Source organism: Ursus maritimus, unplaced genomic scaffold (assembly GCF_017311325.1).
Source record: "Ursus maritimus isolate PB19 unplaced genomic scaffold, ASM1731132v1 scaffold_11, whole genome shotgun sequence".
In the NCBI taxonomy this organism is placed as follows: Eukaryota; Metazoa; Chordata; class Mammalia; order Carnivora; family Ursidae; genus Ursus; species Ursus maritimus.
Window position 1 is genome coordinate 40,874,197 of NW_024423453.1, and position 27,876 is coordinate 40,902,072.

At 38.4% G+C, this 27,876-nt stretch overlaps 1 protein-coding gene and 1 long non-coding RNA gene across 5 annotated transcripts in view; both read right to left on the reverse strand.

The window, feature by feature from the left end:
* Positions 1–202: 202 nt before the first annotated feature.
* On the reverse strand, positions 203–9,942 carry LOC103658023. The gene is made up of 3 exons (XR_567024.2): positions 9,450–9,942; positions 2,493–2,600; positions 203–1,757 (listed from the first exon to the last, which is right to left on the reverse strand). It is a non-coding gene; the product is annotated as an uncharacterized LOC103658023 (long non-coding RNA).
* Positions 9,943–12,154: 2,212 nt separating this feature from the next.
* FBXW7 (F-box and WD repeat domain containing 7) overlaps positions 12,155–27,876 on the reverse strand; it is a 91,121-nt gene continuing 75,399 nt past the window's right edge. For 3 of the 4 annotated variants that reach the window (XM_008685479.2, XM_008685481.2, XM_008685480.2), the window contains 7 exons: positions 24,369–24,492; positions 22,378–22,514; positions 21,067–21,180; positions 19,672–19,853; positions 17,245–17,470; positions 15,222–15,432; positions 12,155–14,123 (listed from right to left, as the gene is read on the reverse strand). In XM_008685479.2, the coding sequence (XP_008683701.1) occupies positions 13,855–14,123; positions 15,222–15,432; positions 17,245–17,470; positions 19,672–19,853; positions 21,067–21,180; positions 22,378–22,514; positions 24,369–24,492 (1,263 nt within the window). In that variant the 3' untranslated portion in view covers positions 12,155–13,854. Of the gene's footprint in view, positions 14,124–15,221; positions 15,433–17,244; positions 17,471–19,671; positions 19,854–21,066; positions 21,181–22,377; positions 22,515–24,368; positions 24,493–27,876 lie in introns of those variants that run through there. The other variant, XR_005833903.1, reaches the window with a different exon arrangement.

The window sequence follows — 27,876 nt, forward strand, 5'->3', positions numbered from 1 at the left end:
GTCCCTCCACGTTCCATCTTGGCTACGGTTCCCATACTCAAGGTCCCAGGAAGTTTCTGAGGTTCTCGACTCAAACAAAATGGGGACAGAAGTGGAGAGCCTCACTGCTCACTGCCCAGAACTTGGGGCCATGAACTCCCTTCCATTCCTAATGCCCTCTCTCCCTTCTTGGGATCCTTCTTTCTTTTTGCTTCTTCCCTGCTCTCCCCTATCTTCACTTCCTCCATTTTTCTGGACATTCTACTCCCTCCCTCAGAAAGAACATCCCAAGTTTCTTCTTGTGTCTTACACGTTTCCCAGCTTCCAGAACACCCTGGAACTGGGCAGAGAAGGAGGCCAGCTTTGGTTTCCTGTGTGGAGGCTAATCTCCAATCCCCACCACCATCTGTTTAGGTGACTTTAGGCAAGCGGCAGACATGCATTTAGCTTCTGTTTGCTCACTGGTAAAGAGAGAGAAAACTCATCCATTTCTCAGACTCACTGTAAAGTCACAAATGGATTCGAGTGAGGTGCTTGCCGTGGAATCATCCCTCAAAAGATAGAAACAACAATTATAAACAGGCAGCTGGAACAGCCTTGCTGAGAGCGTCCCCTAAAACTGTGGGTGATGGGTTTTTTTTCTGTATTTAAGGCCAAGTCGCTAATTTGACTGATTCCTCCCAGTAGAGAATAATGAGAAAAGATCCGTCACTGGACACTCTGGTCCGCAACATCCGGAAAGAATTGACGCTATAAATAGTCCAAAGCAGAGAGAGAGAATAATGTAGAGGTGGAGGTTAGCACTTTTATGAATTATGCTTCTGTTTATTCATCAAGTCTTGAGTCTGTTTAAATCCGTCCTTTGATTATTGCTGTGTGTACGGGAGGTATTTGCTGAACCCAGTTCCTGCGGTGTCAAAGCAGGACCGAAATGCAAACACACTTGTAAAGTGGAAACACACTTTTATTTCCTAAGGGTCCCATCATCAAGGCAAAAGCTATTACTTGATCACATAATTAACCTTAGGAATGGAAGTGTAAACAGCGCAATTCATGAATTTGTTAATTGGTCTTCCTGCTACTGATATTAGCCCAAGTTGATCTGTTGTTCTCCTCCGTTGATTATCTTAAATAGGAAGTTTTCCAATTTGGATTTCTCCAGGGTAAGCAAGGGAAAAGAGTGAAGTAAGGGCTTTTTAACAATTCGAGAATATGCTGTAGGTAAGTGGTGTTTTTTTCTTAGGGGCGGACACACTGGAGGGAAGAAACTCTTGCAGTGGAGTGGGAGCCCTGTCCCACTGCTGCTCTGTGCACCGATTAGCCAGATTGCTGGTTACTGATGTGGGAGCCCCCCGCCAGTCCCCCTACCAGGCAGCAGAGACATAAAACAACCAGTAAGGCTTATCGGCAGTCACGCTTCCAGGACTGTGAATCTCAGTCTCATTTAGTTCTAATTTATTTCCCCCATTGCAATGACTCCTTAGCTGAGGGGAAATGAACAGAAACCCTCGGTGGGTGTCGGCTCAGGCCCTGCACAGGGACGGGCCTGTGTGTTCGGGGGAGGTGGGGAGCCGGGGGAAGGCCCCAGGGAGCGAGTCCTGAAAGAGTCTCCTCGGAGTCTGAAAGAACTCTGTTCCCCAAAGCTGGAGAATTGCATTCTGAGAGAAGAGCCAATGTCCCGGCGTTTCTCTCCTGCCAACACGGCACACCTGGGTGGGAACTCGGGCCGATTTCCAGAAGCAGCACATCAGTACCTAAGACATTCTTCCATTGGAGCCCTGGTTATGAAGCAGAATCGTTTAATTAAATTAGACCCTGAGCCTCTGATGGCTGCTTTAATTAAAAAAAAGGTACTGAGGATGGTGATACTAGGCCCGATCTGTTCACACAGACTTAAAACTTGAGGATACATCTTACAAATAGTCACTGAGGGCTGGAAAATGAAGAAGCCACCCACTTTAACAGATAGCTGATTTCGTTTGATAAAGTGATGGTGAAATAGCTCTCGAAAAAAGAAACACTTGCTCATGGTCCCCCAGGTACTTTGCAATCTTCAGGAATCTCACTGGGTAAGAGCCTAGACGGCCCACGGAAGCCACAGTGCAATGAGCAGCCAATGCAGCCGAACACCACCAAGTGCCACGGCAGACGCAGACTGTCTGATGTTTGGGGGCTTCCTGGCACCCCAGGATGTGTTGGGAAGGATCGGGCGGCTGCAGTGGGTCTGTCATTTAGACCTTAGGAGTCAGTCCAGACGGCTGAGCTGGCTGCGGCAAGCCCCCTCCACCCACCCGCCCCTCCTGAGCCTGTGGGCCTCTGAGGCTCCCCCGGGTTCTAGAGCCTTTAGAGAGAGCAGCCGGGGCACATGGTGATATCGGTTCCAGGTAGGTTTGGAAGGTCAGGAGCAACTCACAGTGACAGCCCACGCCGTCACGGCCGCACCAGGTGCAATAGGCACCGCGGGGTTCCCAGGTATGACAAAGCCTTTGGCATCAAGGGAATTACACACGTACCCTCGGCACTCCGTTTAGCAGGACCCCACACAGGTACAAAGGACATTCTTCTGACTCATTGCTCCTGTTCATCCACTTGCCCCACTCTGGCCTTCTTGCGATTTTGGTCTAGAATTTCAAGGAAAAAATCGTTTCCAAAGAGATATCCTGAACTTCACTTTATGAAACTTTTAGTCCTTTTCATTTGCTGAGAAGTATTTTTTTTTAAAAGATTTTATTTATTCATTTGAGAGAGAGAGAGACAGAACAAGAGAGCACAAGCAGGGGGGCGAGGCAGAGGGAGAAGCAGGCTCCCCGCTGAGCAGGGAGCCCGATGTGGGCTCCATCCTAGGACCCTGAGATCATGACCTGAGCCCAAGGCAGGGCTTCACCGACTGAGCCGCCCAGGTGCCCCTGCTGAGAAGAGTTTCTAAATAAAGGAAAAGTTCAAGTACCTGGTGGGAGAAATTGGAAGTAACACCCAGTGCCGGTTAGAAAGAGAGGATGGAAAGACAGGTTGGGGATGGGGAGAGCGGGCTCTACCTTGGGGGCTCCAGAGGCGGCTCCCGCCCTCGGTCCAGCATACACAGGGCTGCAACGCCGTCTATCCGTGTCTACACGCTCAGATCAGAACCTGAAGTCAAGAGCTCTGGATCCTGCTAGTTCCAGATCTTAGTGTCAGTTAGTTTTCACTCTGGGACTGAGGGATGGTGGTTAAACAGAAAGTACCCTTTATTAAGAACCCATTAGCCAGAGACAGTGCTATGCACATTGCGTGGCTCATTTAGTCAGTCCTCCAATGGCCTAATGAGGAGGGATTGTTATTGGGCCCCTGTTACAGATGGAAAAAAAAACCAAAGATGAGGAGAACCCTGTAAGTTGCCCCCACACAGCTGTCATCTGAGCCTCCGCTTTGCTGTGGACGCTTCCAGAAGGAGTGGCCCTAAGCCCCTCCTTGTGCCATAAGACTTAGTAACTTCTGGTGACTAGCTAGAGCAGAGCCCTGTCAAGAAGCACGCTGACTGGCCTGGGCAAAGAAATGTCATTTCTGAATCTCCCACATCGACTTTTTTGATCTTGCTTTAAAAATAAAGTTTTAGCAAAGGAATGCAAAAATGGAAAGCATATGCAAATGCTGCATCCTCTTCTTCGCCCAGCCACAGAGGAAACATTGGTAACTAGCAAATTCTTCTGTGTATCTCCTATCTTTCTATAAAATGTGCTTATCCTCTATTTTGATTTTTTTTTCATTTTAGACATTGATAACTTCTAATTATGGTAGATGAGAATTTAGCTCTCTTTCCCTCTGCCCCACTTCCCTCCCTTCCCCCCACATACATTTTAGCAAAATCTTTCATCAGTATTTACATTTTTATGGCTAAACATGGTTTACTGCAGGGCTAAATAGTGCACTATGCTTATGTTTTTTTCACAGACTATTTTGAATTAATAATTGTTTCATTTTTATATGTTGCATTGCTTTTAATATATTGAAACGTCAAAAAAAATTTCTAACTTTATCATCAGATGTCCTGAATACTGAGGTCTTTTTTTTCTTCAAATGATCTATCATGATAACGACATGGTGTTTATCACTCTGTCTTATATTCGTGGAGGACTTCCTCATAAGGCCCTCCCTGCTCAATCCCCAAGTGATAATTCCTGAGTCCCAATGCTTATTATCATCCTAGAAATCCTCTCCTGTACTGAAACCCTTATTTTCTGCCATGTTTCCCTCTTTCATGGCTCATTTCACTGTTTTGTTGGATGGTATTTTCCACAAGCTTCTTAAGACAGATTTTGTGAGAGGTAGTGTTTGCTGTCCTTATATGTCTGGAAATATCTTTATTCTCCCTCTCACTTGATCAATAATTTGGCTGGCTGTGCAATCCTAACTTGAGCATAATTTGCCTGTAGAGTGTCTCAGACCTTTGTCTTCTAGCAGCAGATGTTGCTACTGAGAAGTCTAAAATTGTAATTCTCATTTTTTCTCCCTGATCTTCCCCTCTCCAAAAGTTTTGAGGGCTTCTTTTTAGCCCAAGTGTTCCAAAATTTTGTAATGATGAATCATTATGGTTTTTTTTTTTTCCCATTCATTTATTCAAAGGACATTCAGTGGGCCCTTTCAATCTAAGGGTTTTCTTTCAATTCTGTTAATTTTTCTTGTATTTATTTTTGAATAATTTATTCTCTGCTATTTTCTTGCTTGAAACTGTTATGTAGCCGTTACATGCTCCAGACTGATCCTCTATTTTTTTTCTCTCTGTTTTCTCTACTAATTTCCATCTCTTTTAACTTTTGTTTGATTTCCTCAATTTTTATTTTCCATTGAAAGTTTTTCTTTTTCTTTTCAAATTCCCACCACATTTTAGTTTCTATGAGGCCTTTTAAAAATTGTATCCCATTCCTGTATTATAAAAGGCAGTATTTTATCTTTCTGAGGTTGTCATTATAGTTCTTTTTCAAAGTTTATTTCATGGATTTTTTTTTTTTTTTTTTTTTTTTTTTTTTTGTTTTTTAAAATTGGGGTTTTTTTTTTTTTTTTTTTTTTTTTTTAGCTTGGTCATTCAAATTGGAGATCTTTCTCAGATACTTGGTGATTCTTGACTATTCATATTTAGGAAATAGACACTGAAAAGTGGATAGAAAGCTCTCCATTTGTGATTGAAGCTCACCAAATGAGACATTTCTCCTTTGATTGGGTGGGGAGCCAAGTTTCACTGGAGCCAGTTTTCATTTGCCTCTGCCTAATGCCAGTATATGGAGACTTTTTTTCTTGGGTTATTCAGTTCACTGGGGAAGAATCCTCTGGTAGATGCCAGATTGTTGGCATTCCAGAGAGAGTAGACTGTAGGGAGAACGGCAGACTGTAATTTAATCTCCATCATCATTTCTGAGCCTCACCCCTGCTCCTTTCTTTGGCTGTATACTCAGTTTGGATCATACCCCTTCATAGTTCTTGTAAATGGTGTGTGTTTGGGGAGGTTGGGGGGGCTCACAAGGTATGCAAGAAGATGAGAAAGGGAGGTAAATTTCATCCTTCCATGTACTCTTACTTCAACCAGTTTCCTAGTTTTCAGCCCCACGTCATCTTGCCTTCAGAAAAACAAGAGCATTAGCTCACTTCTCATTGTCATCCTCCTCTTCATGGGCACTTTAGATTGTGGTTCCTCTAATCTACTCATCTGAGACAACTTCTTCATCTGCTTTCCTTCATCCGAAGTTGTTGAAATATTTTGTCTACTTGGTTCCCCTGTCCTTTTCCTGTTTTAGGGTTGTGCCTTTTTAATTTCTGTACTATTATTTAAGTAGGTCTTTGGAGAGAAAGAGGTAATTTGTCATTTTAAACTGGATTACATATTACTTTCTAACAGAGGGAGACTGTTCTCAGGTTCCTGGCACATTTCAGGAGGTGGTTTGGGCATTGTGTTCTGTCAGTCTCACAGATCTTCTCTTCCAGCTTAAGTTTGAAATGATGGCCTGAGACATGGTCACCAATACTATTGTTGGTGGTAGCAACAGTACTAAAGATGGCTACCATTCATTGAGTAGGCTACCAGCACTATACCAGGTGCTTCATGTTATTTCATGCAACATTCACAAGTTACTTTCTCTTTTACAGATGATGAAAGAGGTTGAGAAAGATTTTTAAATTCTCCCAGTCACACAAATGGCTGAGACAGAATTTGAATACAATCGTTTTTCTCATTGCAGCAGCAGCTGCTGCTACTACTACGGGCTGCTAACACTTACTGAGGATTTACTGTGTATCAGTCTAAGTTCTGCAAGGCCTGCTTCTCCTCATGACTGTAATAGACTGCAGGTCTCGCTCCTTATTAGCCTAGTTGTCTGAGACAGGTACATCAATGGTGGTTTAAATGGGTGATTTAAATGGGTGGCTCAGTTGGCTAAGCATCTGACTCTTGATTTCGGCTCAGGTCATGATCTTAGGATCATGAGCTCAGGTTGGGCTCCCACTCAGCGCAGAGTCTGCTTGAGATTCTCTCTCCCTCTGCTCCTTGCCCTGCTCACATGCACACTCTCTCTAAATGGATAAATAAAATCTTTAAAAAAAAAAAACAGAAAAAAATTTTCTTATATAACTAAAATAACTCTCCCCCTCCTTCTTCTTCTTCTTCTCCTCCTTCTCCTTCTCCTTCTCCTTCTTCTTCTTCTTCTTCTGTAGAAATAGCATATTTTTACCCCTGAATGATCTGGAAACAACCTCTCTTTTAATAATACATTATTTTACCCACCTTGCCTACAGTCTCATTGCTATGTGAACCTCTTACAATAAATCCTGTCTGTACAGGTAACTCACTCTCTTTTGACTCTGCAATTGGAAAAAGTCAGAGGGGATTCAATGCAGCCCAGCCATGCCAGGAATTGCTACACACATGTTCTGCAAGCATCCACAGCTGAAATCCAGGACCTGGCCTCCTTTATGGCTTCATGTCAGCTCCCAGGTTGACAGGCTATGATCCAAGACACACGACATGTTCCCATACTTGCAGGGCAGTTGTGAGTCAATAATGTCATATAGTAGTTGAGAGCCTGGGCTGTGGAGTCATAATGCCTAGGCCTGAATCCCCGTTTCTCCAAGTTTTTTCTTCCCCTTAACTGTGTGGCTTTGAGCAAGTTACTTGACATCTCTGTATCTATTTCCTCATCTGTAAAATGGGGTTAATAATAATACATCATGAGACAGTTGAGATTAAATGAATAGTAAATGATTTTAAAATCCTTATAACCATAGGGATGCCTGGGTGGCTCAGTCAGTTGAGCCTCCATTCTTGTTCTTGGCTTGGGTCTTGATCTTAGTGTCGTGAGTTCAAGCCCTGCATTGGACCCTACCTAATAAATAAAAATAAAATGCTTATAACCATACTGAGTTCTAGAAAGTGTATATAAGTGTGCAGTGGCAGCTAGCTACCACACTTCATTACTGGTAATAACTACAAAGCTTTAATGAATACTTACTACACACCAGGCACTCTGATAAGTGTTTGACATACAACATCTCACATAATCCCCATGACATGTTACCCCATTTACAGATGAGGGAATTGAAATTGAGAGAGGCAGAGATGGATTTTCCTTGAAACTGATGAAGCTAAGCTTCAGGGTCCCTCATTTAACAGATCCCTGTGAGAGCTAGGGGAGGCTGGGAGTCCTAGAGTGTTCCAGGTGGGAAAGAGGAGGCAGGCTGCAATTAGAAGCACTTCTCTTAAGTAATTCTGGCAATTTTCTAGAGAGATCTCAGAAAAGAGGAATCTGCAGTATCAAGCCTCTGGTAATTTGTTATATTCTTTATTGTTCTAAATGCTCACTTTTGGATCTGATTATGTGAGGTCTTTTCTTTATGAGGGTCCTTAAGTTTATAAGCTTTATGTCCCCCAAAACCCACATCTGCCTCTTCCCAGAAGTGCATATGGTTTTACTTTTAACCTCTATACTTTACTGTGTCCTTGCTGGATTTATTTAAGCTGGTCAAACTCACTTTAAAGAGATAGAAAGCATCCTCAAATTGAAAGGCCCGTGGTAGCAGGGGATTATACTGTCTTGCTGATTGCATTTAGCAAGGCATAAGAGTTCAGTAAAGTCTTAACAGACTTCATCGATATAAGTTTAAGAAGTCTTGCAAGTAACCTTCCTTTTATGGTGAGTAGTGGTTTGACGTCTCTTTTGTCATCCCTGAACCTGCTAGAAAAACGGTAAATTGGCAATATATTTTTGTGGTCTATTATATTTGAACCTTTGATTTGCAAGTGTGATTTCAACATAATTTTTCTTTTGCAGACCATAACTACTAAAGCAAAACAAACCCCAAAGATAAACAGCTTTCATAGGTTTTTGCCACGATAGATTTTTCAAAGCAAGGAATGAAACGTCAAAACGTCCACTCAGTGATTCTTTGTCCTTAAAAATCCTGGGGAGAATCAGATCATCTGAAATAGAAACTCTGCTATTTTTATACCCAATTGCAAATCGGGACGTTGCCAGGCTTTCATTTCAGCAACGAGTCTTCCTAGGAACTGGATCTAGAATTTATTTATACTTTACACTTTGGGGAAAGGTACATTCTGAGTCCTTTCAGTTTTTGGTGTTCCCTTTCCCTGAAGAACCTTTGAAATTACCTTTTATATTTTTTGGTCTCCTCTACCTAAATAGAGAAGGTGGCAGAAGGAGAAAGCTGGCGAGACCCTCACTCATTTGGGCACCCCTAGTATTAACCGAATGGATAATGAAACACGTTGGCTAGTGAATGATGCCATGTTATTTTTGTTTGTAATTTCAGTCAATGACTAGGCACTCCCAATAAAAGAGAACTGGGTGCAGCCACTTTGGATCTAACTCAAAATCCATCTCCTGGGGCAGGAGAAAATGCCAACATCAAAAATCAGGCATCAACTTTTCAAATAACCATACGATTGCTTACTGCAGGACTCCAGGAACATTGTGTGAACACACACACATCCTCTTTAGCCACTGATCTATCCCGGAAAAGACTTAGGAAATCTACTCTTGGCTACCAACACCTTCCCTTTATATGGCCCATTCTTTTTTTCATGGATGAAGAGGGAAAAGGCTCATGGGAAATGATGTTATTATGACCGCGAACATGAGGCTTATTCAGAGGTTCCAATATATGTGTATGTGTGTGTGTGTGTGTGTGTGTGTATGTGTAATCTTCAAAATGCAGTAAGGCAGGGAACATAAAACCACCTGCGCCAAAAGCATTTATTCAAATTAATTCATCAGCAACACTAAATCCCTTGACTATCAGTAGAACGGCCCCACACACAGGAGGCTCTTCTAGAGCTGCCATAAGGCACAAGGCTGAATCCTTTACTGGCTGATGAACCTGGTGGAGTATAGGTTATAATCCCGACTGATTTTTATCGGGGGTGGAAGATGGCTAAAGAAGGAAAATGAATAAAGCTGTGTGTGAGAGAAGGATTCAGGAAAAAAATGTACCGTGAACAACTCCTGCCACGCAGACCTGCTGGTTCCTGGTTGCAGTCTGGAGTGGGAGGCGTTACAGAAGCCGGGATGGAGTCAGGCAGGCTCCTTCCAGGTGTCCGCTCTCCTCGACCTCTGCGCCTTTGTTTCGCCAAGTGCAGTGAGCGTGTCAGGGAGAAGTGTGCCGAAAGCAAGGCACAGCCTGGGTCTGGGGAGGCTGCCCTTGATTTCCTGTTTCACTTGGGGAAGAGAAAAGCAGTCATTTTTGTTGTTTGATTGTAGCTTCTGGTCAATTCGGACAAATAGAAAGGAGACTTTATAATAACTAGCTCAAAAGGCACAGAAAAAGTGGCTCAAAAATAGTACATATAATTGAATGTCAATTACTTTTTGAAATTCAACAAATAGGTAGGCTGGAACATTTACTTAACCATTTGGTATGCATTGGCTGTTGCCGATTAATGAAATAGATGTGGTTATTGACTCTCAGTAAAGGAGTTTCAAAGCATCAAAATTATAAACAATCCAATAATAATTTAAAAAGACAGTAAGCTTCCTTTGCTCAATTCAACAAGTACTTACTGAGCACCTGTTATGGTGCTTTATGGCCTTTATGGGTTATTTCTGTGTCCGAATTTTAGCTTTAGTTTCAGGCTGTGTTTGATCTTTAGGAATTGTAACACCTAAATGTGGGAACTGCCTGTTATTCTGGTGTGAAGATTTAAAAATTCAGTTATGTAAGGTGCTGAACTTCTTCACTGAGGAGGCCACAAAGCAGGGTTCCCTTCGTGACCTTTCTTACCACACTGACAATAATTTAATTCCTATAGCATGAGGTTAACATATTCCCTTTCAGGAACAGATCCACTGCAAGAAAGATTATTCATTTACTCATAAAATAGTATTTAATGAACACCGAAGTGTGTATAAAATCACTGGTAGTTGCCCCATACCAGTCTACCTCACACTGTTTCTGTAGGACTCAAAGGAGAAATCTATGTGACGCCACTTAAAAAATGTAAATTGCTATATGTATAGAGAAATGCTATTTTTTATTACGTACCTGAATGAGTCACGAACACATTCGATTGTTCCCAAATATAGAAAGTTACAATTATCTGGGTCTCTTTTCCTGAAGTTTTAATAGGAGCTACCATTTATTGAGTGTGAAGTGTCACTGGGGTCTTACATGCTTCATAACATTTCACTTCATCCCTCCAATAACCTTAGCAGGTGGGTATTCTCTACATACTAAAAGATGAGGTCAAGAAATCTGATGAAATTCCTATAACTAGACAGTATTACAAAACTGGGATTTGAATTCCCACCTATTTGTCTGCAAATCCTGTGAGCTCAATTCTATAACGTACGCTTATTTTTAAAGATGATGTTTTTCTTTAATTATATTACAGGTAAGCCACATTTGTATTATGAAAAATCTAGCAAGTTCAAGACTACCAAACAGAATTACAACTTCTTGATCCTTCAGGACTGTCGGTGTGAACAGTAGTAATGGCTCTGGGCTATGCCCTGGTTTATCCCAAAGCAGGCAGAGCTGCTCGCCCCTGCACTCCAGACCTAATGTGATTTTTGCCTATTTAGCCGTGTGGTTTTTCTGTCTTTTCCTTTAACCTGTCACTTCTCCCTGATGGTCCTGGCCTGTATTGTGCCGGGGACTGATAAACCAAATGGCCAACGGCAGGGATCTAAGGGAGTGGTTCTTAAGCGGTGAACATGACTGGCCGGGCGAGCTGGTTTACATGCAGATTCTTGGGCCCCACTCCCTGACGTTCCGCTTTAGTAGCTCGGGGAGTTTGAGGCCCAAGCACTGCTGCTCGAGGAGTAAAGAACACATACGTTAGGACTGTGAGAAATGTAGTCTCTAAGCAGCATCTGTTTTTATTAAGTTTTAGATTTTCATCTGTGGCCTGGGGATTAAATGTAGGGATTAAATAAAATGTTAAATATACAGACGAGGTGAGTGGGAGACAGAACCTGCTATTTGAGAGGCTACATAATGAGAATAACTGAACTTCATTTTTTCACTCATATTATAAAATGTTAGATTTACTGACTAAAAAAACAGCAACAGAAGAGCCTGAAAGTACCACCAGAATGACTTCCTTTTTCCAAAAGTCTGCTTTTGGAAAGTCTGTCAACATTCTAGGTCTCTTTCTTCTTCGAGAGCATGGGTTTTCCTGAAAGCTGGCTCTCTGCTAGTTACCCGACTTCCGACAAATCCCCTAACCAGTCAGAGCCAGTTCCGCCCTCACCTTAAAAATGGAGAGAACAGTACCTACTTCTCAGGGAGGGTGGGCACTTTCGAGATGACACACAGAACGTTCCCGGTGAGTACTCAATATGTGGTCAAATTTTAAAAATGAACTTTTTTTTTTTAATAGGAATTCCAGTTGTAATGATCACAAAAGTTTTGTGACTCTTTGAGGGACCCAGATTTCATATTTACACATCCAGTGTTATACAGAGATAGGCAAGTGGAGTGTCCTCCTTTATAGTCGAAGGCGATAAACCAAATTTACATTCTAGGCACATTATTCTTACTTAAGCTGTATGAAACGGGCCTGGAAGTAGTGATCTCTATGTCACACTACAGGGAATGCAAAGAAACCAACCGAGACTTTGATATCTTATATATTAGAGGCAAACCCTAAATATTTATAATGAAGTATTATTTACTTCAGTGGAAGAAACAGGCATACTAACATGAAAAAACACATTTTATTGCACTTAAGTTATAAGAAAATAAAATTTCTAAGTGAATCAAACCATAGACACAATCCCTTTAAAGGCTGTTTTCCTCCATCATGTCAGGTTGTTACATAACTAAAATTAACGAACTTGAATCTGATTGTTTTAAATCAGACTATAAATAAACAAAAAAAAAAAATAAACAGGAGGAGGAAAAAAAGATCACCTAGGATACAGTGTTAAACCACTTTCACAGTTCAGCTTGAGTTGTGGCTCTTGGAGAATGAGGCAAACCATTTGACTTTTTCATTCATTTCGCTTGTTTGCATATGACGCCTTTACTACAAAAACTGAATAGTTTCTGCTTTGTCAGTTTCTCAGAGCAATAAAACTGTAACAGTTGTTTTCCCAAATACTGTAAAACACTAAGACTGACCAGCAACTTTATTTTGTTTTATATATTTTTAAAATATTTTGTCAGTTTTATTATGTACGTTCATCCATTCACCACAGCCCTCAAAAAGAAAAGTTTCTCCACAGAACAGGCGGCAATAGCTCTGTTCCAAGGAATGTGTTTTAATTTTTGCCCAGATAAAAGAAAATAAGCTTTGCACACACTCTCAATTCTTTACTTGCAGGCAAACTTCACTCTTTATTATCTGAAACTCTCCCATTCTCAGCCTCTTAGAGGCACAGATGGTTCAAGTTTCAGTGGCAAAAAGTCTTTTTTCTGTAACCAAACTAGAGCAAATTTGGAATTCAGTCTGGGACTAAAACGTCACAGCAGAAAAAAAATAAAAAAAAATAATTTGCTTTTTTCTTTCTTTCATTTAGCAGCATAAATAAGTTTGGCCACTGGGAGTACAGTACAGGGGTGGGACAACAATCCCATATTTGAAGACCTACTTCTAGCACCAGCATCAAGAATTAAATCCATCTCAGGACTCACGGAACCCAGGACAACTTTCCACCTTTGAGCAACATATGCATTGAAGAGTGTATGTGGAAGCGACAGTAAATAGATTAACAGAGGCTAATACTGTGATTGATTGACATTGGCAATGGTTGGCAAAAAAAAAAAAAAAAAAAAAAGCTTTTCATGATAACTGTACAAAAACAATTCACAGTAATTTTTTTTTTTTTTTTTTAGCTTTTCCACTCCAGAAAAATGACTTTTTGTTGCAGATGCTCTCTACTGAGAAAGTCAGCCAGTCCTTGTTTGGGTGTTATTGCAGCCCCTTCCTAGGTCTCAGTGGTGAAAGGACAGGCTAACAGAATCTGTAACGAAGCTTCAGCGTTAACGCTGCCCAGTGACCACTGGAGAAGAAAATAAAGAAATAATTGCACCTGGTTTGATTTAGAAAGTCTCATTTTGCAAAGCTGCCCTCAGTCAAAAGTGAAGCCTTTTATGTGATGAGACGGCAGACGCCTCTCTTGTCAGTTACGGTTTGTCATGTCTTCCTCTTTTCCTTCTTAGTCTGTAGATCTTTTCACTCTGTTGCCCCAAGCCAACATCCTGCACCACTGAGAACAAGGGATTTTTTTTTCTTTTTCTTTTCTTTTTTCTTTCTTTTTTTTTTCTTTTTTTCTTTTTTTGCTTTTTTCTTCTGTTGTTTTTTTGTTTTGTTTTTTTTTTGTTTGTTTGTTTTTCAGGGGGAAGGGCAGGGAGTATATCGTCTACACATTTGGACAAATTTGTCTTTTCTTCTCTTCACTTCATGTCCACATCAAAGTCCAGCACCAGCAGCTTGGTTTCCTCAGTCCCATTCCGACTCCCAACTGCACACACCAGCTTTGTGTTTGAGGCTCTGATCCGCCACACAACTCCCCCACTCCCCCCACTCTCCAATGTGACTAGGTTTCGAATAAATTCACCCGTTTTCAAGTCCCATAGTTTTACAGTTCCATCATCTGAGCTGGTAATTACAAAGTTCTTGTTGAACTGTAAACAGGTCACAGCACTCTGATGCTTGTTAGGACCTAGGCAAAACCAAAGGAATTAAATTACTGGTTAGAAATCATGGGTATGGGCAAGTTACATTGTAATTGTAGCCTTCTACATTAGAACATACAATAAATGAAATATTTAAAATGCTGCATATTTAGAAACTGTGAGTATTTTAGGATCGGCAGGGTTGCAAGAAAATCTGGTAGCTATTTGTAACTGAAACATTAACTTTCAAGAGTTCTGTCTTCCAGGAAGCTTGGTTAGCTACCAGGCACACGTTTTGCTTTCCGGCTGTGTAAATAAGAGCTTTCTTTGTGGTGATGGAGATAGCTCTGCTTCATGTATTCTGCTGATGGATGAATGGGCACGAAATCTACTACCCTTACCACTTGGAACTGACCGCTCAAGGCGAAGGCTGAATGACCACAATTCCAAAACTCTGAAGAACAGACACAACCAATGAGTAAAGAGTTGCAGTAGAGCCCACCAGATGGCCTCACTTAAAAAAACACTTTTCAGGGCTATGACTGAAAAAAAGAAGTTAATCATGACATAAAATGTTAACACTGGTGTGCCTCATTTAATATTAGTGACTTTCACATGTTTCTTTCTTCACTTTACTGGGTGCTATTATTCCTTCCAACCTAGTTAAGAAGATGGTTAAAGGGTCTAAGTTGAGGCCAAAGCAATTTTCTATCAGATTAGAGATGCTTCTTTTTTTTTCCCCAGTAAGGTAGGTCTTTAATTTAGAATTGGACTACAAATTAAAAAAAAAAAAAAAAAAATCACACACACACAAAAAAAGAGTCTGTTGCTTCTATGATATAGCCTAGATCTTTCTTCACATTGTTCTTTAAGGTTAGGTTGAGTTAACTGTACATGTAGGAAGTGATTAAACAATTTTATATTTAAAAACACAATTATATTTAAAAACACAATTTAAAACAATTTCTCAAGGGTAGCCTAGTTCTGTCAAGTTAGAATGAAAATGCTCAGAAACTTATCCAAAATAAGCATTTTCATTTTGTATGAGGTTAATTCTTTCTGTGACATAAAAGCTCCATATTTCTCTTTGGACGAACAATCCCATTCTTAACGAACACAACTAAAGCTGAGTAGCCAAGACTTACCTTGCAATGTTTGTAAACACTGTCCTGTTTTGATATCCCAGATTTTGACTGTAGAATCTGCATTCCCAGAGACAAGAATATTGTCTTTGAGTTCCATTCCACTTGTTAACGACTGGTGTCCCGTTAACGTGTGAATGCAATTCCCCGTCTCCACATCCCACACTCGGATTGATGTATCAAGAGATCCACTCACCACATGGATGCCATCAAACTACAACAGACACAGCTTATTAGACTAGAAGTGTAGATATTCTTGATATTATTTATTGACCTTAATCCTACAGGGGAGAAAAATAAAGCATGGAAAACAGGTAATGCCAGGAACAAAACGAGGTAACAGGATAAAGTGCAGGTAATCAAGCAAATCTACAGTGTTATGTTCTCAGAAGCTTCTATCAGAATTGCTAATTTTTTTAAAGATTTATTAATTTATTTTTGCAGGGGGGTGGAGGGAAAGGAGAGAGAGAATCCCAAGCTGACTGCCTGCAGAGCAGAGAGCCCAACACAGGGCTTGATTCCATGACCCTGAGATCATGACCCAAGCAGAAACCAGGAGCTGGATGATCAAGCAACTGCGCCACCCAGGTGCCCCCAGAATTGCTAATTTTTTATGGCCAGTGGCTTCAAACTAGATGCAGAAACAATTAAAAAGAAACAAAACACCTAAAATGAACACATTACTTTCAGATCATCTGGCCACAGATGATCAGTTAAATATCATGGATCATTCAAGAAGGATTGCCATTTGAGTCTTACTTCCCAACAGAAAGTTGAAACTACTGACATAGCTCATGATAAAGGGTATGTTTATTAACACACCTCCGGCACAAAAAGACTAGAGATAACTCTCATAATGTTTAAAAGTAAGTTCCATTAAAAACTGTATGTAAAACAAAAATTTCATTTACAAGAACCAAATGCTAATTAGGAAATGCACCAACAGATAATTCCACCTGGAATTATAAGAAGTGGCATTCTGATAACAAAAGCAAGCTTTATAGCACCTCTTCTCCAGCTTCCCAGCTATACCAAAAGTCAATAAATATCAATTCCCAGAAGATCTAGAATAATATTGCTACCTCTTTTCTCAGTCTAATGGTTTACTTAAATGAGAATATTATATCGTTATTATATTGTGAACATATCACAAAACAGAAAAACAACTTCAGCCAATTCCCTCTCCTCCAAATTCATAACCTTTTCTAAGTTAATATATCTTTATTATATATCAGTATTTTGTGACAAAGGTAGTATTCCACGAATTAAGAAACAAATATTTCAAGAACAGAGAACTGTCAGCACTGGGACTATGTACTAATCTGCTGATCATTAATGGGCAGTAACTGGTAAACAAACTATGAAGAATGGAAAAATTTTCAAGCTGAAAATGCAGTCTTGCAGGAAATAAAACAAGACCTATTTTCTAAATTTGCTATTAATCCAGCTATCTATTTCAAAATACGACAACCCACTCAAGAATATCATGTTCAAATGTAAACAAACAAAAATAAGGTTGGTCAAATTTACATCCTATGACTACCAATCAGTAACCCTCTGACGGGAGAGCAGCCTGATGCAGAAAGGCTCCACTCCCACTTCGAATGGGAATGGACCACAATCACAGGGCCCAACAACTGTCAGCTATCAAGGCAAAGGGGCAGCTTTTGGCCAAATTAATCCTCTGCTAAGGAGTTTCTTAAAATCCAGGTTATTTTCCTATGAGACTATCTACCCGTTAATCAATATAGTAAAACTCAGGGTTCCAAAGTTTCAGGTTCCAAGAGAAATATTTGTGTTTTAGAGGAAAAACAAATCACAGAAAAATTGAAACAAATTATTTAAGTAAGTTAAAAATTTATGCTTTCTTCATGCCAATTTTAAAGCATGTGTAAACAACAGGATAATTTGATTTGTCTTTTTTGGATTGTATTGAATCAGCAAGTTGACAGTGATCATCCGAGTAAAACAATCTCATGATTCATCAGTAAAGCATCTAAGGGATAGGAGAGATACCATCTCTTACCTGTAATGAATAGACTCTATTAGTATGCCCCTGCAACGTGTGTAGACAGGTCTCCGTCTCTGGATCCCACACCTTCACCATAAAATCATATGCTCCACTAACAACCCTCCTGCCATCATATTGAACACAGCGGACTGCTGCTACATGACCCATCAGAACATGTAAACACTGGCCTGTTTCAATATCCCAAACCCTAAGCGTGGCATCTCGAGAACCGCTAACAACTCTGTAGGGGGAGGAAAACAGAAAAAAAAAAGTATTAGAATTTTTAATAGCATGAGAAAACATGATATATAAAGTCAGTGATTATTGAACTTTTTTTCTTGAGCAGGAACACCTGTTTTCAAAGAAATCCTATGTAAAACCTTGATATATAAACATACAAAAGTCAAGTTACTCTGGTTGGGATGGGAAGTTGGGAAGCCTAGAAATCCACCTGCTTGGTTCCCACATTTATAAGCGGCTGTGTAGCACCCAGGGTTCTGGGGGGCGGTTTGAAAACTGCTGTATTGTATTTGAGGCAGCAGCTGCCAGCTCCAAATATATACAATAAGATCTTGATTTTAGAAATAAAATGATCAATGTGGGCAACATGTATAAAATGTTAATGGGAGAACTCTGGTGGTAGTATTTTGAAGAATTTTATATTTTTTCTTTATTCTTTCTCCATTTCCCAAAATTTTAATTATGAACATACCTTCTCTTTGTGACTAGAGAAAAAATTTAATAAATGTTACTCAACAAAACAAATGTGAATTTGGAGTTTAAACAAAGATATGTGCCTTATATAATTATAATTCTGGTAAAATTAACCAGTTTTAGAATATCTTCAAACACAGGCTGCTTATGCTTATAATGATAGTTAATAGGCTATGGAGGAATTAAGATATGCAGATTTTAGAAGATACACACGGGCAGGCAACAGAATTCCCGTAAAAATTTGGCCCAACATTATTAAAGCTGTGCTCTTCTGAAGACCGGAGTGATACAAATATCTCAATCACCTTTGGATTACAAAGGAGAGCTGAAAACTCAGGTATCTTCATGTCATTCTTTTTTTTTATTTTAAAGATTTTATTTATTTATTTGACAGAGATAGCCAGCGAGAGAGGGAACACAAGCAGGGGGAGTGGGAGAGGAAGAAGCAGGCTCATGGAGGAGCCTGATGTGGGGCTTGATCCCATAACGCCGGGATCACGCCGTGAGCCGAAGGCAGACGCTTAACCGGCTGTGCCACCCAGGCGCCCCTCTTCATGTCATCCTTAAGAGAGAAAGATAGGCCACAGTTTCTACATTGGAAGAGTAGAAAGGAGCATTGAGAGATTTAAGTCAGAATATAATGGAAACTGAAATACAAGATCTCTTAATATCACCCCCCCCAAATTTTAATAATAAAGCACACTGTTCAAAGTAGATTCAAATTACAGATGAAAAGGTACTTTTCTTCACATATTACAAATCTAGTGTGAAATCTGCTTAATGTAATGGTTCTCACAAAGAAGATGTTGTGGACAGAATTAAAGGTAAGGACCTGAGCGGATTCGTGGTAAGGACCGCCAGAGAGACCTTTTTTGACAAATGAAATCAGAATCACATTTGTTGAACGAGGTACTGTGAAGACATGCCAATAGAAGATCGGAAGGACTTTAATAGAAGGGCTTTGTAGGAGGAGATCAAAGCAACAGCAAAGGCACTGAGAAGAAAAAAAGGCAAGCAGTCTGGTTTGGCTGAAACTATTTTGAAAACTGGATTGAGGATTTCTTCCTTGATTCGATAGACAACAGAAGGCTCTCAAAGGGCAGTGATACTATCATAATGAGAAAAGGACTCTCTGTCAGCTGTGTCACCGGTGAGAAAACCGAGTGTGAAAGCTAGATCACTAGTTCAGGTGATCAGTAATGAGAGACTCAACAAAAACCCAGAGACCTCAGCTTTTGTCTGATATAAAGGGATATGATGGAGTGGGGGGTAGGGTGGGTGGGTAATTAAAAAGACTCAGAAGCTTGAAGTCTGATTAACTGAATTTGTCCCGCTAGCAGATATATAAATGTAAAAAAAAAAAAAAGAGAGAGAGAGAGAGAGAGAAAGAGAAAGAGAAAGAAAAAGATGTTTTTGGAGATGATGAGTCATCAAAGATACAGAACAATAAATAAAATGCCACCCAAGATTAGAGAACAGAGTTTCAAGGAGGAAGCCAACAACGCCATTAAATGAAGAAGGAAATTTAAAGATACTCCCCCAATTTTAAGCCAATACACTACTGCTTTGCTAGTACAGAAACATCTGAAGTCTAATAATTAAAGTCTAATTTAAGAGCACACTATCTCTCTAATAAACACTGTATTATACAAATGAATTCTGCACAAAAGCCTCGAATTCACAAATAACAGAGGAAGAATTCCCAACCACTGCAGGATTTTCCCTTACCTTTTTTCATGGAGATGCATACAGCGGACAGTGGAAGTGTGCCCGTATAAGGTATGTATACATTCTCCAGTCTCTGCATTCCACACCTTTAGAGTCCGATCTGTAGATCCGCTAATGATGATATTGTCTCTCATCTGTGATGACCATACTCCACCTGTGTGTCCCACTAATGTTCTCAGACACTGGAAAAACACTTAAGATGATTACTTTTGGGTAGAAAGAAAACCGATTTACACAACATTGCAGTAGCTCATTAAAATTTGGGGTAAACTTATTTACAAAATTTGGCATATCAGAAAACAATTTTTCACATCAATATAACACGATACCATCCCTATTTATTGCTTTGCTTATGCAGTAGCGTTACATATTAAACACACAGATGCAACTGAGGAACAAGGATGTGGAAAGTAAAACACTTCTCATTCAAGTATGATAGCTCCAGCCTGGTCTCTTTGATGAAATGACACTAAAATTGCAACTTGGTCCCTTCCATATGAATGGATTCAGTGAAAGAATGCCAACCGTGTTAGGTGTGGCTACATACCACATTTCATCTGAATCTGCCCCAAGGCACTAGTTAGGAGCCAGGCAAGGTACTTCTAGACAAGTAAAGACAGATAGTAAAACGCTGAAATAAATCCAAAACTACTATTACACTATGGAAATATGAAGCTGCTTTAAAAAATTTTAACAGATGACTTGGAATATTTAGAAGATTCTTGCCCAAGAATCAGCGTGCTGTAAGACATTTTAAAAGACAGTTTTTTTTCCCTCATATTTTCCTCTGTGTTTTTTAGCTGGTCAATTACTTAATTTATGAAAACATTCTCCAGTGGACAGATAAAAATAAGTACTCACCACAGAACCATTAAAGTATAATATTGCATGCAGTGAAACTGATTGCTTGGACTGCTTTTTTCTTCAAACTCCTATCTAAATACTGTCTCTGCTTTATTTTCATCTCACAGGGCTTGACATAAGTCTAAATTAACATGATTTATTTAACTGCTAAACTATAGGTAAGTTATCAACAAAGCAGTTTACAAAGAAAAACAAATACCCCTCAATCATAGTTTCGAAAAAGATTAAAAAGGACAATATAACCGAGATGGTTAATAAAAGTGGGAAAAATTAAGCCAAGAAAAAGACAAAGCACATCTGTAAAAATCATACAACAGCTAAGTCACAAAGATAGACGAACTGTTTACAGGAAGAAACTAATGACATCCCTATCCTGAGAAACATTATCTTTGTGCCAGGAGAAAAACTAAATTAGAAGCTCTGATATTTGTTATCGAAATAAGCTGCGGTCAAAAATGAACCCATGTTTTCCCTGGTTGATCCTGGCAAAGACATATACAAAAAGTGAAGTGTAGAAAGAAGTAAGCTTACTTTGCCTGTGACTGCTGACCAAACTTTTAAAGTGTTGTCATCAGAACCACTAACTATTCGGTTACCACAAAACTGCAGGCATGTGATCACATGATCATCATGTCCTTTCAGAACCTACAAGATAAATGTACAGATTAGAAATATGTTATTAAATAATGTTTTCAAAATTCTGGTGAAAAGAAAAATTACGCCATAAATAGCAGCAATCTACAGTCTATTTCTAAAATTATAATTTATAAAAGACACAAAGTATCATCCTTCCCGAATGATGAATCAAGTATTAAACATTTTATTTTTTCCATATTCTATGACTTATACATGAGATATCAACTATTAAAATTGACTGAGTCAGGACTTTTATGAGTCAAGACCTCATAAAGATGGTTCAAATACAAATGTATTTTATAATAATCTACCTGTTCAAACCAAAAAAATATGCATCTATGTTTTTGCAATTTTCACACACAAAAACAAAAGCACCTACAAACTAGAAAGACAAGAGTAACAATAATTATCAACTTTTTCAACCTAAAACAAAAAAGGCCTCAGGGTGCCCAGATGGCTCAGTTGGTTAAGCGTCTGACTTTCTTGATTTCGGCTCAGGTCATGATTTCAGGGTCATGAGATCGAGCCCCAAACAGGGCTCCAGGCTAGGTGTGGAATCTGCTTGAGATTTGCTCTCTCTCCTTCTCCTTCTGCCCCTCTCCCCACCCAGCCCACTCGTACCCGCTCACTCTCAAAAAAAAAAAAAAGCCTGTTAAAATCTATACATATTAATATCACAGTATCTCCCCTAAATGCTTTTTTCCAGTTGTATAAAACATCTAAGAATTTCAAGCATTTTGCCACTATTTACATACTTGCAGTAAGACAGAAAATCAGTATTATGCTTAAATTCATAAAAATAAAACTCACAAGAAACACCCAAAACACAAACTATTTACAAGAGACAGCCAAAACACAAATGGGCACGCCTCAAAAAATCATGTTCTAACTACATGGTTAGAGAGCAAGCAAGTTCTTAGGTAAAACGTGTATGACATAAAATTCAATAGGATATTCAGAAATTTTCATTTACCTAAGGTGGGGCAACATACAAGTCAACTCATCTTTTATTCAAGTACCATCAGTTGTCAGACTGGAGAAATTAGTAATAGGGAACTATTGACCATTACATTTTCAGTTATTTAAAAATATACTGTTTTCTTTCTACAGGCGATAGGTGTCAAGTTATACTGCTGGCCAAGAAGAGCATACTAGGTACCAACACTGATCAGTGGTTTCTGTTACGTCGTGCAAGAGTTCAGTTACCTTAGGAGATTTGAGTTCTCCTCGCCTCCAGTTAGTATCAATTCTGTGCTGCCTGATATATGCACTTTTCCATGGACTGTGTATGAAACCTGGTTTTATCACTTTTCTTCTCTTGATGTGCAATGGTTCATCAATACCTAAAGTTTTAAAGAGTGAGAGTATAACTGCTGTCACCAGTAATAAAAATTACACATTTTATAATATATCTTTCATTTCCCCCTATGCTCAAAACCACTGAAATGCAGGACGCTGTCCAATTTCTAACACTGTTATTATGAAACAATAATGTAAAGTTTGTATTCTCTATGGCATGTTTTCATGTTGACTTTTCATTTCTTTCTCTAAATAATTCTATAAAATGTTGGTGAGGATGTGCAGAAATTTGAGCCCTTATGCAATGCTTGTGGGAATATAAAATGGTATAGCAGCCATTGGAAACAGTACGGTGGTTCATCAAAAAAATTAAACATAGAATTACCATATGATCCAGAAATTTCAATTCTGGACGTACACCCGAAAGAATTAAAAGCAGAAACTTGAACAGATATCTGTACACCCATGTTCAGAGCTACAATCATTCATAATAGCTGAAAGGTGGAAGGCACCTGTGTCCATCAATGGATGAATGAATAAGCAAAATATTGTGTATATGTGTATCTATATAGACTGTATATAGAATAGACTATTCTATTATAGACAACTGTAACCTCCTTGAAAGGGAGGATAACCTATAGAGTATCTGTCTCATGCTCTACGATTGTTTCTAAAAATTTTTGCTTATTAGACAAATCACATTTTTATATTTTTTTCAAAAATATAATTTTTCTATATGCCTGCTGGGAAAAAAAGTCATTTCTTTAATTAATATGGATGATACCTTCTCCTCTACTAAGAAAGGAGATTTTTTTATTTTTTAAATTTTTTTTTTACAGTTTTCAAGGACGTAAGTTCCTTGATGGAAAGAAAATGGGAGTTCACTACAATATCCCCAGCATTTAAGAATGTCTAGCCCGTTGGAGGTGTTCAATAAATATTTGTGGAAGGAAAGAACAGAATATGGAATATTTGAGTACTGTTAATATAATTTTGGGGTTTCCCTTATTCTATTTTATTTACTTAATGAATGAATAAGTAGTCATTTATTAGTGTGAATTCCAGTCAGTGAGTTTCTCTCCCAAGACAGTTTGCAATTATAACTTATCTCTAATTGTAAGTATTGGAGAGGCAGGACACCTTTCTCATCCATAAAATCACTGGTAGAAATTCATGTATAATTTTAAGCAAAGGTTTAGGTCTTTTGTTCGTCTTTTTTTAAATTGAAGTGTAACTGACATACAATATGAATAACGGGTGTCCAGCATAGTGATATGATGCTTATATACATTGCAAAATGGTCACCACAATAAATCTAGTTATCCTCTGTCAACTTACCAAGTTACTACAATATTATTGACTATATTCCCCATGCTTTCATTACATCTCCATGACTTACTTATTTCATAACTGGAAGTTTGTAGTTCTTAATCCCCTTTACACCATTTGCCCCCCCAAACCTCCTTCCCTCTGGCAACCACCAATCTGCTCTCTGTATCTATGGGTCTGTGTTTTGTTTCGCTAGTTTTGTTTTTTAGGTTTCCGTTAAATCATCCTCATCTTGACCTTTTCATTGTTTATTAATTGTAGTAGAGACTGGGAAGTAAATCAGATATATTTGCTATTAAGGTATTAGTGCTCATTAAAGGGGTTAGCTCCAAAACCTGGCTCATTTGAATGTGCGGAATAACCAGTGGATTTTTATATAAGTAGGTGAATGTAACTGAACACTCATTTTTGATTCTTTGATAGGCTGCCGAAGTTCTCTTTTTTCAATTATCCACTACTTTATTCTACATGCACATAAAACTTCTAATTTTTACTTTTTCTATTTGTTTTCAGAATCACTTTGCTTTTTCAAAGTGTATAGATTTTCTCTTTGTGATTTTGAACCTTACCCTCTTCTTTGCATTTCTCTCTCCAGAGAAGGTTGTCTTCAGCCAGAATTCTCCAGTAGCGACACGTCTGAGCCGCTTGGAGCAGGTCTTTGGGTTCCAGGAATGAAAGCACATAGAGTGCCAGCTGTGGAAAGGAAAAAGCATAGTATACCCATCTTTTAAATATATATACGTGTGTGTGTGTGTGTGTGTGCGTGTGTATATATATTTAACACATAAATAATTAACTTCTATATAACTATTTTCTATAGAATGAAGTACAAGATCAACATAATATAATTCTACATTCTAATTTTTAAAATTATAAAAAGCAGTACTTTCTAATAGTCAATCTTAAATATGTACCAGACTTCAAAAACTTACTTTATTAGTTTTTATGAACTTCACTCCACCAACCTCACCTCTTCAAGGAATACTTATTAAGACTCTCTGCCTCTGCTCTTGCCTTTGCTCTGTGAGCCTCAACTTGAGAATTCTACCATTTCTGTGTATCGGTATACTTTATTAGTTGTTTAGAGTCTGTACTTTTCTCTCCCCATGACCATGTAAATTCACTGAAGACAGGGCTTATATTAAGAAATGAGATTTCTAGATATTCTGTGTGGTATGATTTCAGATCACTTCTGATAGGTATAATTAATAGTTCTTTATCACATCGAAGTGTTTATTATCACAATGATGAACTTTTCAAACATTTATACCCTTTACTATAAATGATAATAGGGGACAATTACTAAACTGCTCCATAGACACATAAAAGTAATTAGGTTCTAATTACTTTATATTGCTTACAGGGATTTTCTTGATGGGCCAGATAGATTTTTGTATGTTTGAACTAGCTCTTTAGTATATCACTGATTTTAAAATTTTGTTTCCAATACTTGCAAACCATCAATTTTTTTTCAGCATGTATAGTCAATTCAAGTAAATAAGGGAAGAGGAAAGAAGAAAGAGGGGAGTGGTAGCTTCAAGTATGCTTACCCAAGTAGCCTCACCAATCACATAAAAATTTAAGTTATGATATTAGAATCAAAATGAGCTAAATAAAGCAATAAAGTTTAGTTTTTACAGAAATTAAATTGCAAGAATTAAAACAAACTATCATTCAAAGGGCCAAAGGCCATATGGGGAGTAAAAGCACAATTTGAATTATTTTCTGATGCTGAACAGTAATTACATGACATAAATTATGCTTAGCCAAGAACTTTGTATATAGAGAGTTCATCATTAATCATATATTTATTGAGTACATTTCATACAGAAAGTACTCCAACCAGCCAGTACTCAATTTAATACTACTACTAATAATTGACAGTGAAAGGCTTTTTGCGGAATAATTATTTGATCAGAGAAGACCATTCAGTCTGAGTCATTTTAAATAAAAAGGCATAGCTATATTCAACAACCTACGTATGTATGTATATACATACACATATACAAGTACACAAACACATATATATCTCAACATTGTACTTTTTTAATGGATACTCCATAAGGCACTTAATTTTGAAATTATCAATCAATCAAAGCCTGGGCAAGTTTGCTCAGTGTCAGTATAACAGTACTGGGATAACACCATATTCTTCTTCTATGTGAAATTGATATTTAACATAGAAATTATCAGGCACAAAGTTATACTGGTGGAAAAGAGATGTTATTTAGTGCCCAAGATATTTAATATGGTCATATGAAAAAGTCTATGCTTTGCTTTAGTTATCCAACTGAAGTAGAAATCAGGTAATTCACAGAAACAGTCAATGGATCTTAAAGGCTAGAAAACAAATCCAGAGCACCTTAGATTTCAAAGGTACATCCCAAATCATAATACCCTTCATTACTGGTGATTGTGAGATCACCTAGTCCAGTGTCTGCATGCATTAAAGAGTAAAGAAACACTTAGGTGCTGAAGAATGTTGAAGTGCTAACTCCACAGGTAACTGGCACACCTTCCTTTAAAATAGCAAAGACCCTAACTCAACCATGAACTTCAACTTATTCTTTCGGAAATCTAATCAGTTCTATTCAAAACATCTAAGTATTTCAGAAAATATACACAGCAAAATAAAAAATATGAATAAGAAAATCAGAACCAGTAAAAATATAAATCAGAAAAGAAGGTTTAAACCAAGGGAAAGTAGAACACAAATATACTGGCAACAGTATCTTACAGGGTTTTTAAATTAAACTGCCAAGCAAAAAAGGAACGACAATTAGTTACACAATTCTTAGTGTTTACTATGGGGGAAGTATACCACCAGTTCCTCAAAGGAAGCAAGGTCTTGTCACGTGGGGTTCCTTAAAGGGCACAGAGAGTGGGCACTGTCCTGAACTACATCTCTAGAACACCAAAGCAGGGGCTTACAGGTTTCTAGCAGCCAAGTAAAATGGTCTGGCTAATACAGTTTTCTATCCATTTGTCTTAAAGGTACAATCTAGATTAGTAATTCCTCCTAAGGACTTCCACTGGACAGAAGCTCTTAAATTGAAAATCTATTTCATATAATTAACTTTTCCTTGGCCAAACTTGAAATTTCAGTGAGAGTTGCTAGTTTTTGTTTTTCTCTTATATAACCTATATGAGACCCACCATGTTATATTCGAGAGGTAGCTAATACTTTCCCAGAATCGCTATATTTCCATGGACTGAACTAGTGAAGGGCAGGGTGGGGGGAGGGGGAAGAATAAAGAAAATGTTGGGTGATCCTATGTTAAGAATTTAGGTTTTACTCCGGGTCATCTACTGTATCATGATGCTTTTCTCGGTATTTACTTACAAAATAAGGATAATGCTGTTTATCACAAGCCTCCCATGTGAGACTAGTGAGATTTTTATCAAAGTTTTGAGATTAATACATGTTGGTAAAGAGCTTTGAGATCTGTTGAAAGGAATTGTAAGAAATTTTTAAATAATAATAGTACATAGTCTCTGATAATAGTTTCCTTAAGGATTTAGATCTAAACCATTATTTTTCCACATATAAAATAAAGCATTTCGTTTCCTAGTAGAAAAAAAAAGGAAAGGGCAGATGATCTGCTAAGTCAGGGCCCTGTCTCATTCTATCTAGCCTCCCTTCTTTTTCCTCAGGCAACCTTTAAAAGAACAGTTAATCCAAGAAATCTTTATTGCATTTACACCAGTTATCGATAATTTGTGCTTACTTCTTAGACTCTTAGAAGTCTTTCATATTCTCCTGACTTAAAATCACATTTTTGTGTGTTCAAAAGTTACTATGGAAATACAAATAAAGTAAAACAAAACAAAATACTCACCATTCTTAGAGATAAGGGGACAAGTCTATATTTTAATAAAAATACTACCTTCTAAAATAAGGAGGATATCTAAGGAAACCATGAAGAATATATTAGAGGTGACTAACTTTACTTTCAAATACTTATAAAAGTGCTACCTATTATGAATGTCCTTCTGGAAGCAAAGAGAGCTTATGTCATTTCCTAAGCCAATTCTATTCAAAGCATTCAGTTTTAGAATGAGCGAGCAAGAATTTAA